At 50.3% G+C, this 13,253-nt stretch overlaps 1 protein-coding gene across 1 annotated transcript in view; it reads left to right on the forward strand.

Moving 5' to 3' along the window:
• LOC112251637 (neuroblastoma-amplified sequence-like) overlaps positions 1-13,253 on the forward strand; it is a 191,821-nt gene that overhangs the window by 12,821 nt on the left and 165,747 nt on the right. The window contains 4 exon segments of the mRNA XM_042301124.1: positions 1,212-1,345; positions 3,688-3,821; positions 11,734-11,832; positions 12,292-12,430. Of these exon segments, the coding sequence (XP_042157058.1) occupies positions 1,212-1,345; positions 3,688-3,821; positions 11,734-11,832; positions 12,292-12,430 (506 nt within the window).

Here is a 13,253-nt window from a genome sequence, read left to right on the forward strand (position 1 = left end):
TCCTGCAGCTACCCAGTACTCTGTATGCCATGGGCTCTCCTACCCTGTTCCTGCAGCTACCCAGTACTCTGTATGCCATGGGCTCTCCTACCCTGTTCCTGCAGCTACCCAGTACTCTGTATGCCATGGGCTCTCCAAAAAAGGGGGGCAATTCTAATAGTCTGGGTAGCCATTTGATGAACTGTTGAGCAGTCGTACAGTTTAGGTGTAGAAGCCTAGAGCCTTTTGGTCCCAGACCCGGTGCTCCGGTACCGCCTGCCGTGCGGTAGCAGAGAGAAATCTATGACCTGATCCTTGACTGGTTTAAGGGCGTTCCTCTGACACCGCCTGGTATAGAGCTCAGCCCCGGTGCTCCGGTACCGCCTGCCGTGCGGTAGCAGAGAGAGGTCTATGACCTGACCCTTGACTGGTTTAAGGGCGTTCCTCTGACACCGCCTGGTATAGAGCTTGGTGCGTTTGGAATATTTCTTTCTCAACAAGTTGACCAATAGAAGGGGTTTATTTACTATGGGGATAGTAGATGGACGGTGATACTGCTGTTTATTACTGGTCTTGTTGGCTGATGAACACGTGGACAGTTATTCTAGCATCATCTAAGTGCACGTCAGAGGACGGTAAGACGGACCGCACGTCGTTGCATCCTGGACTGTTATGTGATCATTCTGAACACTTCCTAGTCAGGCACCCAATGCATCTTGGTCTGGCAGATGTACGGTCAATAACAAAATGTTGCCAGTGAAATGTGCTGTGTCTTCCCAACGGAAACGCTGGTGTGTTAGTGAGACGACCTAGACTGCAGTGTGTCAGATATGGTGTGTGTAATAATGTGTGTGTGTGTGTGTGTGTGTGTAATAATGTGTGTGTGTAATAATATGTCTGTGTTATGGTGTGTGTGTGTAATAATGTGTGTGTGTAATAATATGTCTGTGTTATGGTGTGTGTGTGTGTGTGTGTGTGTGTGTGTGTAATAATGTGTGTGTGTGTGTAATAATGTGTGTGTGTGTGTGTAATAATGTGTGTGTGTTAATGTGTGTGTGTAATAATGTGTCTGTGTTATGGTGTGTGTGTGTGTTATAATGTGTGTGTGTGTGAGTGATATGGTGTGTGTAATAATGTGTGTGTGTGTGTGTGATATGGTGTGTGTAATAATGTGTGTGTGTGTGTGTGTGTGTGTGTGTGTGTTGTAATGTGTGTGTGTGTGTGTGTTACAGTGCCGAAGGACCCCAGTCCCCAGTGGCGGAGGGTGGTGTGGTCCCATGACTGTGCCCTGCTGGCGTACGCTGACAGTACCGGTACCGTGCGTGTCTTCGACCTCATGGGCAGCGAACTGTTCGTCATCCCCCCGGTAACCACATAAACACACTCATACATACGCACAAATATACACACAAAGGGTTGGTAGATGTGGTGTTCTGGTACAGTCAGGCTCCGGAGAGGGGTGTCAGTCAGGCCATGCTGCTGTATGCCCCCCCCCTGCTCCTCTCTCTCCTCTTCCCCCCCTGCTCCTCTCTCTCCTCTTCCCCCCTGCTCCTCTCTCTCCTCTTCCCCCTGCTCCTCTCTCTCCTCTTCCCCCTGCACCTCCTCTCTCTCCTCTTTCCCCCCCTGCACCTCCTCTCTCTCCTCTTTCCCCCTGCACCTCCTCTCTCTCCTCTTTCCCCCACCTCCTCCTCTCCCCCTCTCCTCTTTCCCCCCTGCTCCTCTCTCTCCTCTTTCCCCTGCTCCTCTCTCTCCTCTTTCCCCCCTGCTCCTCTCTCTCCTCTTTCCCCCCCCCTGCTCCTCTCTCCTCTTTCCCCCCTGCTCCTCTCTCTCCTCTTTCCCCCCCTGCTCCTCTCTCTCTCCTCTTTCCCCCCCCCCTGCTCCTCTCTCTCTCCTCTTTCCCCCCCCCTGCTCCTCTCTCTCTCCTCTTTCCCCCCCTGCTCCTCTCTCTCTCCTCTTTCCCCCCTGCTCCTCTCTCTCTCCTCTTTTCCCCCCCCTGCTCCTCTCTCCTCTCCTCTTCCCCCCTGCTCCTCTCTCCTCTCCCCCCTGCTCCTCTCTCTCCTCCCCCTTCCCCCCCTGCTCCCCCTCTCTCTCTCTTCCCCCTGCTCCTCTCTCTCCTCTTCCCCCTGCACCTCCTCTCTCTCCTCTTTCCCCCTGCACCTCCTCTCTCTCCTCTTTCCCCCTGCACCTCCTCTCTCTCCTCTTTCCCCCCCACCTCCTCTCTCTCCTCTTTCCCCCTGCACCTCCTCTCTCTCCTCTTTCCCCCCCCCCTGCACCTCCTCTCTCTCCCCCCCTCTTTCCCCCCCTGCACCTCCTCTCTCCCCCTCTCCTCTTTCCCCCCCTGCACCTCCTCTCTCTCCTCTTTCCCCCCCTGCACCTCCTCTCTCTCCCTCTTTCCCCCCCCTGCACCTCCTCCCCCTGCACCTCTCTCCTCTTTCCCCCCTGCACCTCCTCTCTCTCCTCTTTTCCCCCCTGCACCTCCTCTCTCTCCTCTTTCCCCCCTGCACCTCCTCTCTCTCCCCCTCTTTCCCCCCCTGCACCTCCCCTCTTTCCCCCCCCTGCACCTCCTCTCTCTCCTCTTTCCTGCACCTCCCTCTCTCTCCTCTTTCCCCCTGCTCCTCTCTCTCCTCTTTTCCCCCCCTGCACCTCCTCTCTCTCCTCTTTCCCCCCCTGCACCTCCTCTCTCTCCTCTTTCCCCCCTGCTCCTCTCTCCTCTCCTCTTTCCCCCTGCTCCTCTCTCTCTCCTCTTTCCCCCCTGCTCCTCTCTCTCTCCTCTTTTTCCCCTGCTCCTCTGCTCCTCTCTCTCTCCTCTTTCCCCCTGCTCCTCTCTCTCTCTCTCTTTTCCCCCCCTGCTCCTCTCTCTCTCTCTTTTCCCCCCTGCTCCTCTCTCTCTCCTCTTTCCCCCCCCCCTGCTCCTCTCTCTCTCCTCTTTCCCCCCTGCTCCTCTCTCTCTCTCTCTCTTTCCCCCCTGCTCCTCTCTCTCTCCCTCTTTCCCCCTGCTCCTCTCTCTCTCCTCTTTCCCCCCCCCTCCTCTCTCTCTCCTCTTTCCCCCCTGCTCCTCTCTCTCTCCTCTTTTCCCCCCCTGCTCCTCTCTCTCTCTCTCTTTCCCCCCCCCTGCTCCTCTCTCTCTCCTCTTTCCCCCCCCTGCTCCTCTCTCTCTCTCTCTTTCCCCCCTGCTCCTCTCTCTCTCCTCTTTCCCCCCCTGCTCCTCTCTCTCTCCTCTTTCCCCCCCTGCTCCTCTCTCTCTCCTCTTTCCCCCCCCTGCTCCTCCTCTCTCCTCTCTTCCCCCCCTGCTCCTCTCTCTCTCTCTCTTTCCCCCCTGCTCCTCTCTCTCCCTCTTTCCCCCCTGCTCCTCTCTCTCCCCTGATCTTTTCCCCCCTGCTCCTCTCTCTCTCCCTCTTTCCCCCCTGCTCTCTCTCTCTCTCCTTTCCCCCCTGCTCCTCTCTCTCTCCTCTTTCCCCCCTGCTCCTCTCTCTCTCCTCTTTCCCCCTGCTCCTGCTCCTCTCTCTCTCTCTTTCCCCCCCTGCTCCTCTCTCTCTCTCTTTCTCTTATAGTGTTATTTATGTATCGATATTTCAACGTATTTGATCTTCGTGTGCTTTGTTGTCTTGATAAGTAGTAAAATCCTCATCGTTTATCAGATGGTATAAATCAATAAGACGATGTAAGAGCAGGTTAAATGGATCCCCTGTCTCTCTAACTCCTCCCTAGATGGCCAGTTTCCCGGGTGATTTCAGCTACGCTGCAGCAGGCCTGATCTTCCTGGAGTACACGGCCAGTGCTCAGTGGTCCGCTGAGCTGCTCGTCATCACATACGGGGGCGGGCTCAAGAGCTACCTCGTCAGGTATTGGCTCATGGTCATCTTCACCCCTCTGCTTGAGCTTTCCGTGTGTGTGTGTGTGTGTGAACTCTGAGGTGAGTGGCTTGTCTGTTCCATTACCAGACAGTCTGCTGTCTGATCCTTGTTCAAACACAGACCGTGTGTGTGTGTGTGTTGGCTGTGTCTGTGGACTGATTAAATGTTCGCTGGGTTTCAAACAGGAATCGATAAATCTTGTGAGTGTCCATGCATGTTAATGTCCGGAAGATTCTCATGATTAATATCCATGAAATTGTTCTCAGTAGAAATATCCAGCGTTGTAGCCAAACATTAGTCTCAACGATATGGACTGTTTGAATCAATCCATCACATTTATCTATAAAGCCCTTTTTACATCAGCAACCCAGCCTGAAACCCCCAAGCAAATCAAATCAAATGTATTTATATAGCCCTTCGTACATCAGCTGATATCTCAAAGTGCTGTACAGAAACCCAGCCTAAAACCCCAAACAGCAAGCAATGCAGGTGTAGAAGCACGGTGGCTAGGAAAAACTCCCTAGAAAGGCCAAAACCTAGGAAGAAACCTAGAGAGGAACCAGGCTATGTGGGGTGGCCAGTCCTCTTCTGGCTGTGCCGGGTGGAGATTATAACAGAACATGGCCAAGATGTTCAAATGTTCATAAATGACCAGCATGGTCAAATAATAATAAGGCAGAACAGTTGAAACTGGAGCAGCAGCATGGCCAGGTGGACTGGGGACAGCAAGGAGTCATCATGTCAGGTAGTCCTGGGGCATGGTCCTAGGGCTCAGGTCCTCCTCCGAGAGAGAGAGAATTAGAGAACGCACACTTAGATTCACACAGGACACCGAATAGGACAGGAGAGGTACTCCAGATATAACAAACTGACCCTAGCCCCCCGACACATTAACTACTGCAGCATAAATACTGGAGGCTGAGACAGCAAGCAATGCAGGTGTAGAAGCACAGTGGCTAGGAAAAACTCCCTAGAAAGGCCAAAACCTCGGAAGAAACCTAGAGAGGAAGTCCTCTACTGGGTAGAGTGGAACCAGGCTCTGAGGGGTGACCAGTCCTCTACTGGGTAGAGTGGAACCAGGCTCTGAGGGGTGACCAGTCCAATACTGGCTGTACTGGGGTGACCAGTCCAGGGTAGGAACCAGGGTCTGAGGGGTGACCAGTCCTCTACTGGCTGTACTGGGTAGAGAGGAACCAGGCTCTGAGGGGGGACCAGTCTTCTGCTCGGACTGGGCCAACCAGGCTGGATATAACCCCAACTACTTTGCCAAAGTACAGCCCCCACACCACTAGAGGGACATCAACAGACCACCAACTTACCACCCTGAGACAGGCTCTGAGTGACAGTCCCTACACCACTGGGTAGAGAGAACCAGGCTTCAACCACCAACTGCTACCATCCTGAGACAAGGCTGAGTACAGCCCCCACACCACTAGAGGGACATCAACAGACCACCAACTTACCACCCTGAGACAAGGCCGAGTACAGCCCCCACACCACTAGAGATATATCTTCAACCACCAACTTACCACCCTGAGACAAGGCTGAGTACAGCCCCCACACCACTAGAGAGATATCTTCAACCACCAACTTAATAACCTGAGACGAGGCTGAGTATAGCCCACAAAGATTTCCTCCACCCCACGAGTCCGATGTGGCTCAAGTTGAGTATAGTGAAATAAGCCTAAATAAGCCGGAGACTACTCAACCCTTGTATGTACGGCGTGGTAATTAAACCCAGGCAGGAGACGACTCACCCCTCGCAGGGACGGCGTGGTAATTAAACCCTGCCATGAGACGACTCACCCCTCGTAGCGACGGCGTGGTAATTAAACCCTGCCATGAGACTCACCCCTCGTAGCGACGGCGTGGTAATTAAACCCTGCCATGAGACGACTCACCCCTCGTAGCGACGGCGTGGTAATTAAACCCTGCCAAGAGACGACTCACCCCTCGTAGCGACGGCGTGGTAATTAAACCCTGCCAGAGACGACTCACCCCTCGTAGCGACGGCGTGGTAATTAAACCCAGGCAGGAGACGACTCACCCCTCGTAGGGACGGCGTGGTAATTAAACCCTGCCATGAGACGACTCACCCCTCGTAGGGACGGCGTGGTAATTAAACCCTGCCAAGAGACGACTCACCCCTCGTAGCGACGGCGTGGTAATTAAACCCTGCCAAGAGACGACTCACCCCTCGTAGCGACGGCGTGGTAATTAAACCCTGCCAGAGACGACTCACCCCTCGTAGCGACGGCGTGGTAATTAAACCCTGCCATGAGACGACTCACCCCTCGTAGCGACGGCGTGGTAATTAAACCCTGCCAAGAGACGACTCACCCCTCGCAGGGACGGCTTGTATTGTGTTACGAGTTTAAAATCGATTAAATGTAGATGTCCCTGATCTGCACACAATACCCCCGAATGTCAAAGTGGAATTATGTTTTTAGACATTTCTACAAATTTAATAAAAAGTGTACATCTGAAATATCTTGAGTCAATAAGTATTCGACCCCTTTGTTATGACAAGCCTGTAAAAATTAGCTTAACAAAGTTACGTAATAAGTTGTATGGACTCACTGTGTGCAATAATAAGTGTTTAACATGATTTGTGAATGACTACCTCATCTCTGTACCCCCACACAAACAATCATCTGTCAGGTCCCTCAGTCGAGCAGTGAATTTCACAACACAGATTCAACCACAAAGACCAGGGAGGTTTTCCAACGTCTCACTGGTAGATGGATAAAAACATTAAAATAAAGCAGACATTAAATATCCCTTTAAACATTTAAGTTAATTACACGTTGGATGGTGTATCAATACACCCAGTCACTACAAAGATACAGGCGTCCTGGATCTACAACATTGTAGTTACTTCACAATACTAAACTAATTGACTAAGTGAAAAGAAGGAAGCCTGTAAAGAATAAAATATCCCAAAACATGCATCCTGTTTGAAAATATATGGCAAGACCTGAAAACGGCTGTGATCAACAACCAACTTGACAGAGCTTGAAGAATTTAGAAAACGATGTGCAAATAGTGTAGAATCCAGGTGTAAAGAGTCTTACCCAGAAAGACTCACAGCTCTTAGAGACTGACCCAGAAAGACTCACAGCTCTTAGAGACTGACCCAGAAAGACTCACAGCTCTTAGAGACTGACCCAGAAAGACTCACAGCTCTTAGAGACTGACCCAGAAAGACTCACAGCTCTTAGAGACTGACCCAGAAAGACTCCCAGCTCTTAGAGACTTACCCAGAAAGACTCTCAGCTCTTAGAGACTTACCCAGAAAGACTCCCAGCTCTTAGAGACTTACCCAGAAAGACTCACAGCTCTTAGAGACTTACCCAGAAAGACTCACAGCTCTTAGAGACTTACCCAGAAAGACTCACAGCTCTTAGAGACTGACCCAGAGAGACTCACAGCTGTAATCACTCTTAGGTGTTTCTACAAAGTATTGACTCGGGTGTGAAATGAGGTAAATGAGATATTTCTGTATTTCATTTTCATAGAATTAGCATATATTTCTAAACACGGTTTCACTTTGTAATTTATAAGGTGATGAGTGAGAGAACATTTAATGATGCTGCTTCCTCTACACTCACTACTGGGGAGACTAGTGATGCTGCTTCCTCTACACTCACTACTGGGGAGACTAGTGATGCTGCTGCCTCTACACTCACTACTGGGGAGACTAGTGATGCTGCTGCCTCTACACTCACTACTGGGGAGACTAGTGATGCTGCTGCCTCTACACTCACTACTGGGGAGACTAGTGATGCTGCTGTCAGTATAATGGACTGGGGGCTCCCCCTGCCTGGCCTGTGCTGTGTGAGAATACTGTCAGTATAATGGACTGGGGCTCCCCCTTCTGTGTGAAATACTGTCAGTATAATGGACTGGGGCTCCCCAGCCTGGTCTGTGTGAAATACTGTCAGTATAATGGACTGGGGGCTCCCCTGCCTGGTCTGAAATACTGTCAGTATAATGGACTGGGGGCTCCCCTGCCTGGTCTGTGTGAAATACTGTCAGTATAATGGACTGGGGGCCCCCTGCCTGGTCTGTGTGAAATACTGTCAGTATAATGGACTCTCCCCTGCCTGGTCTGTGTGAAATACTGTCAGTATAATGGACTGGGGGCTCCCCCTGCCTGGTCTGTGTGAAATACTGTCAGTATAATGGACTGGGGGCTCCCCTGCCTGGTCTGTGTGAAATACTGTCAGTATAATGAACTGGGGCTCCCCCTGCCTGGTCTGTGTGAAATACTGTCAGTATAATGGACTGAGGGCTCCCCTGCCTGGTCTGTGTGAAATACTGTCAGTATAATGGACTGGGGGCTCCCCCTGCCTGGTCTGTGTGAAATACTGTCAGTATAATGAACTGGGGGCCCCCTGCCTGGTCTGTGTGAAATACTGTCAGTATAATGGACTGGGGCTCCCCTGCCTGGTCTGTGTGAAATACTGTCAGTATAATGGACTGGGGGCCCCCTGCCTGGTCTGTGTGAAATACTGTCAGTATAATGGACTGGGGGCTCCCCTGCCTGGTCTGTGTGAAATACTGTCAGTATAATGGACTGGGGGCTCCCCTGCCTGGTCTGTGTGAAATACTGTCAGTATAATGGACTGGGGCTCCCCTGCCTGGTCTGTGTGAAATACTATCAGTATAATGGACTGGGGCTCCCCCTGCCTGGTCTGTGTGAAATACTGTCAGTATAATGGACTGGGGGCTCTCCCCCTGCCTGGTCTGTGTGAAATACTGTCAGTATAATGGACTGGGGCTCCCCCTGCCTGGTCTGTGTGAAATACTGTCAGTATAATGGACTGGGGCTCCCCTGCCTGGTCTGTGTGAAATACTGTCAGTATAATGGACTGGGGGCCCCCTGCCTGGTCTGTGTGAAATACTGTCAGTATAATGGACTGGGGGCTCCCCCTGCCTGGTCTGTGTGAAATACTGTCAGTATAATGGACTGGGGGCTCCCCTGCCTGGTCTGTGTGAAATACTGTCAGTATAATGGACTGGGGCCCCCCTCTACCTGGTCTGTGTGAAATACTGTCAGTATAATGGACTGGGGGCTCCCCCTGCCTGGTCTGTGTGAAATACTGTCAGTATAATGGACTGGGGCTCCCCTGCCTGGTCTGTGTGAAATACTGTCAGTATAATGGACTGGGGGCCCCCACTGCCTGGTCTGTGTGAAATACTGTCAGTATAATGGACTGGGGGCTCCCCACTGCCTGGTCTGGGAAATACTGTCAGTATAATGGACTGGGGCCTCCCCACTGCCTGGTCTGTGTGAAATACTGTCAGTATAATGGACTGGGGGCTCCCCTGCCTGGTCTGTGTGAAATACTGTCAGTATAATGAACTGGGGGCTCCCCCTGCCTGGTCTGTGTGAAATACTGTCAGTATAATGGACTGGGGATGCTCCCCCTGCCTGGTCTGTGTGAAATACTGTCAGTATAATGGACTGGGGGCTCCCCTGCCTGGTCTGTGTGAAATACTGTCAGTATAATGAACTGGGGCCCCCTGCCTGGTCTGTGTGAAATACTGTCAGTATAATGGACTGGGGCTCCCCCTGCCTGGTCTGTGTGAAATACTGTCAGTATAATGGACTGGGGGCCCCCCTGCCTGGTCTGTGTGAAATACTGTCAGTATAATGGACTGGGGGCTCCCCACTGCCTGGTCTGTGTGAAATACTGTCAGTATAATGGACTGGGGGCTCCCCACTGCCTGGTCTGTGTGAAATACTGTCAGTATAATGGACTGGGGCTCCCCCTGCCTGGTCTGTGTGAAATACTGTCAGTATAATGGACTGGGGGCTCCCCTGCCTGGTCTGTGTGAAATACTGTCAGTATAATGGACTGGGGGCTCCCCCTGCCTGGTCTGTGTGAAATACTGTCAGTATAATGGACTGGGGGCTCCCCTGCCTGGTCTGTGGAAATACTGTCAGTATAATGGACTGGGGGCTCCCCTGCCTGGTCTGTGTGAAATACTGTCAGTATAATGGACTGGGGGCCCCCTGCCTGGTCTGTGTGAAATACTGTCAGTATAATGGACTGGGGGCTCCCCTGCCTGGTCTGTGTGAAATACTGTCAGTATAATGGACTGGGGCTCCCCTGCCTGGTCTGTGTGAAATACTGTCAGTATAATGGACTGGGGCCCCCTGCCTGGTCTGTGTGAAATACTGTCAGTATAATGAACTGGGGGCTCCCCCTGCCTGGTCTGTGCTGTGTGAAATACTGTCAGTATAATGGACTGGGGCTCCCCTGCCTGGTCTGTGTGAAATACTGTCAGTATAATGGACTGGGGGCCCCCTGCCTGGTCTGTGGAAATACTGTCAGTATAATGGACTGGGGGCTCCCCCTGCCTGGTCTGTGTGAAATACTGTCAGTATAATGGACTGGGGGGCTCCCCTGCCTGGTCTGTGTGAAATACTGTCAGTATAATGGACTGGGGGCTCCCCTGCCTGGTCTGTGTGAAATACTGTCAGTATAATGGACTGGGGGCTCCCCCACTGCCTGGTCTGTGTGAAATACTGTCAGTATAATGGACTGGGGGCTCCCCCTGCCTGGTCTGTGTGAAATACTGTCAGTATAATGGACTGGGGGCTCCCCCTGCCTGGTCTGTGTGAAATACTGTCAGTATAATGGACTGGGGGCTCCCCTGCCTGGTCTGTGTGAAATACTGTCAGTATAATGGACTGGGGCTCCCCCTGCCTGGTCTGTGTGAAATACTGTCAGTATAATGGACTGGGGGCCCCCCTGCCTGGTCTGTGTGAAATACTGTCAGTATAATGGACTGGGGCTCCCCCTGCCTGGTCTGTGTGAAATACTGTCAGTATAATGGACTGGGGGCTCCCCCTGCCTGGTCTGTGCTGTGTGAAATACTGTCAGTATAATGGACTGGGGGCTCCCCTGCCTGGTCTGTGTGAAATACTGTCAGTATAATGGACTGGGGGCTCCCCTGCCTGGTCTGTGTGAAATACTGTCAGTATAATGGACTGGGGGCTCCCCTGCCTGGTCTGTGTGAAATACTGTCAGTATAATGGACTGGGGGCTCCCCTGCCTGGTCTGTGTGAAATACTGTCAGTATAATGGACTGGGGGCTCCCCTGCCTGGTCTGTGTGAAATACTGTCAGTATAATGGACTGGGGGCTCCCCTGCCTGGTCTGTGCTATGAAATACTGTCAGTATAATGGACTGGGGCTCCCCCTGCCTGGTCTGTGCTATGAAATACTGTCAGTATAATGGACTGGGGGCCCCCTGCCTGGTCTGTGTGAAATACTGTCAGTATAATGGACTGGGGCCCCCCTGCCTGGTCTGTGTGAAATACTGTCAGTATAATGGACTGGGGGCCCCCCTGCCTGGTCTGTGTGAAATACTGTCAGAATAATGGACTGGGGGCCCCCCTGCCTGGTCTGTGTGAAATACTGTCAGTATAATGGACTGGGGCTCCCCCTGCCTGGTCTGTGTGAAATACTGTCAGTATAATGGACTGGGGGCTCCCCCTGCCTGGTCTGTGTGAAATACTGTCAGTATAATGGACTGGGGGCTCCCCCTGCCTGGTCTGTGCTGAGTGCTACTCCACTGCTTTATAAATATAACTGTAAAAAGTCTAAGATGTGTGAAATGATCTCCAGCTCAGGGCTCAAGGCTCTCTGTCTGTCTCTCAGCTCAGGGCTCCAGCTGTGCGTTTGGTTTGCTAACTTGCTAGCTAAGTGGCTAGTTGTCAAGATCCACCTTCTTCGTTCCATCAGAGATATTCAACTCCCTCCTGGATCAAGATACCTGTTGTATAAATCATTCTAGCAAATCAATTTATATACATATATATTTTTTGTAAACTTAACATACTTATTCAAAGTTTTTAATTGTGTGTTTGTCCCTGCCCCTCTCAGTGTCGGGACCAATCAGAGCTTCCAAGAGAACCACAGCTTCAGTTTCTCCACCCACTACTCTCACGGCATCACCACGGCCATATACCACCCCGGGCACCGGTAAGAACCACAGCTTCAGGGTGTCTCTCATTTCTCTCTCCTTTCCTCGCCTCCTCCTCCTCATCCTCCTCCTCCTCATCTGTATTAGCAGATTCCACCATGTTGTATTTTCCTCATTTAGCAGACAGTCTTATCCAGAGCGACACAGTTCGTGCTTTCATCTTCAGAAAGATGGGTGAGACAACCCACATATGTTGTGGCAAGTCCATTTAGTCTCAAAGCAGCCGTTAGATCCCGTTAGAAAAGACAAGTCCTTGTTTTAGTAGAATATCGTAATCGGGTCAGTGCAGGAGAATGAGAATTCAGGAAATCTTTGCGTCTATGTATGTGCACAGACAGACAGCCTACCTCATTGTTGTGGCAGTGTGTTAAGCCAGAGGATACGATGGAGCCTGCCTTGTCATTGTTTGGTACTGGTATAAACAACAGAGGTAAAAACATGGTGTGTGTGTGTGTCAGGTTGCTGCTGGTGGGGGGTTGTGAGTCGGGTGTTGACGATGCGTCCAGGGCAACCCGGTGTGGCCTCACGGCCTGGAGAGCTCTGTCTGGGTCGCCCCATTACAAACAGGTCACCAGCTACGAGGACGACACCAGCACTGTGAGTACCTTAGAATTATAAAACGTTTAAAATATATTGTAGGGCTCTATAAAATATTCTATAAAATGTGTTTATAGGGTTCTATAAAATATATTGTAGGGCTCTATAAAATATATTGTAGGGCTCTATAAAATATATTGTAGGGCTCTATAAAATATATTGTAGGGCTATAAAATATATTGTAGGGCTCTATAAAATATATTGTAGGGCTCTATAAAATATATTGTAGGGCTCTATAAAATATATTATAGGGCTCTATAAAATACAGTGTAGGGCTCTATAAAATATATTGTAGGGCTCTATAAAATATATTGTAGGGCTCTATAAAATATAGTGTAGGGCTCTAAAATATAGTGTAGGGCTCTATAAAATATAGTGTAGGGCTCTAAAATATAGTGTAGGGCTCTATAAAATATAGTGTAGGGCTCTAAAATATATTGTAGGGCTCTAAAATATATTGTAGGGCTCTATAAAATATATTGTAGGGCTATAAAATCTATTGTAGGGCTCTATAAAATATCCTATAAAATCTATTGTAGGGCTCTATAAAATCTATTGTAGGGCCCTATAAAATATCCTATAAAATATATTGTAGGGCTCTATAAAATATATTGTAGGGCTCTATAAAATATATTGTAGGGCTCTATAAAATCTATTGTAGGGCTATAAAATCTATTGTAGGGCTCTATAAAATATATTGTAGGGCTATAAAATCTATTGTAGGGCTCTATAAAATATTCTATAAAATCTATTGTAGGGCTATAAAATATATTGTAGGGCTCTATAAAATATATTGTAGGGCTATAAAATCTATTGTAGGGCT

The sequence above is a fragment of the Oncorhynchus tshawytscha genome, linkage group LG18 (assembly GCF_018296145.1).
Source record: "Oncorhynchus tshawytscha isolate Ot180627B linkage group LG18, Otsh_v2.0, whole genome shotgun sequence".
Lineage (NCBI taxonomy): Eukaryota > Metazoa > Chordata > Actinopteri > Salmoniformes > Salmonidae > Oncorhynchus > Oncorhynchus tshawytscha.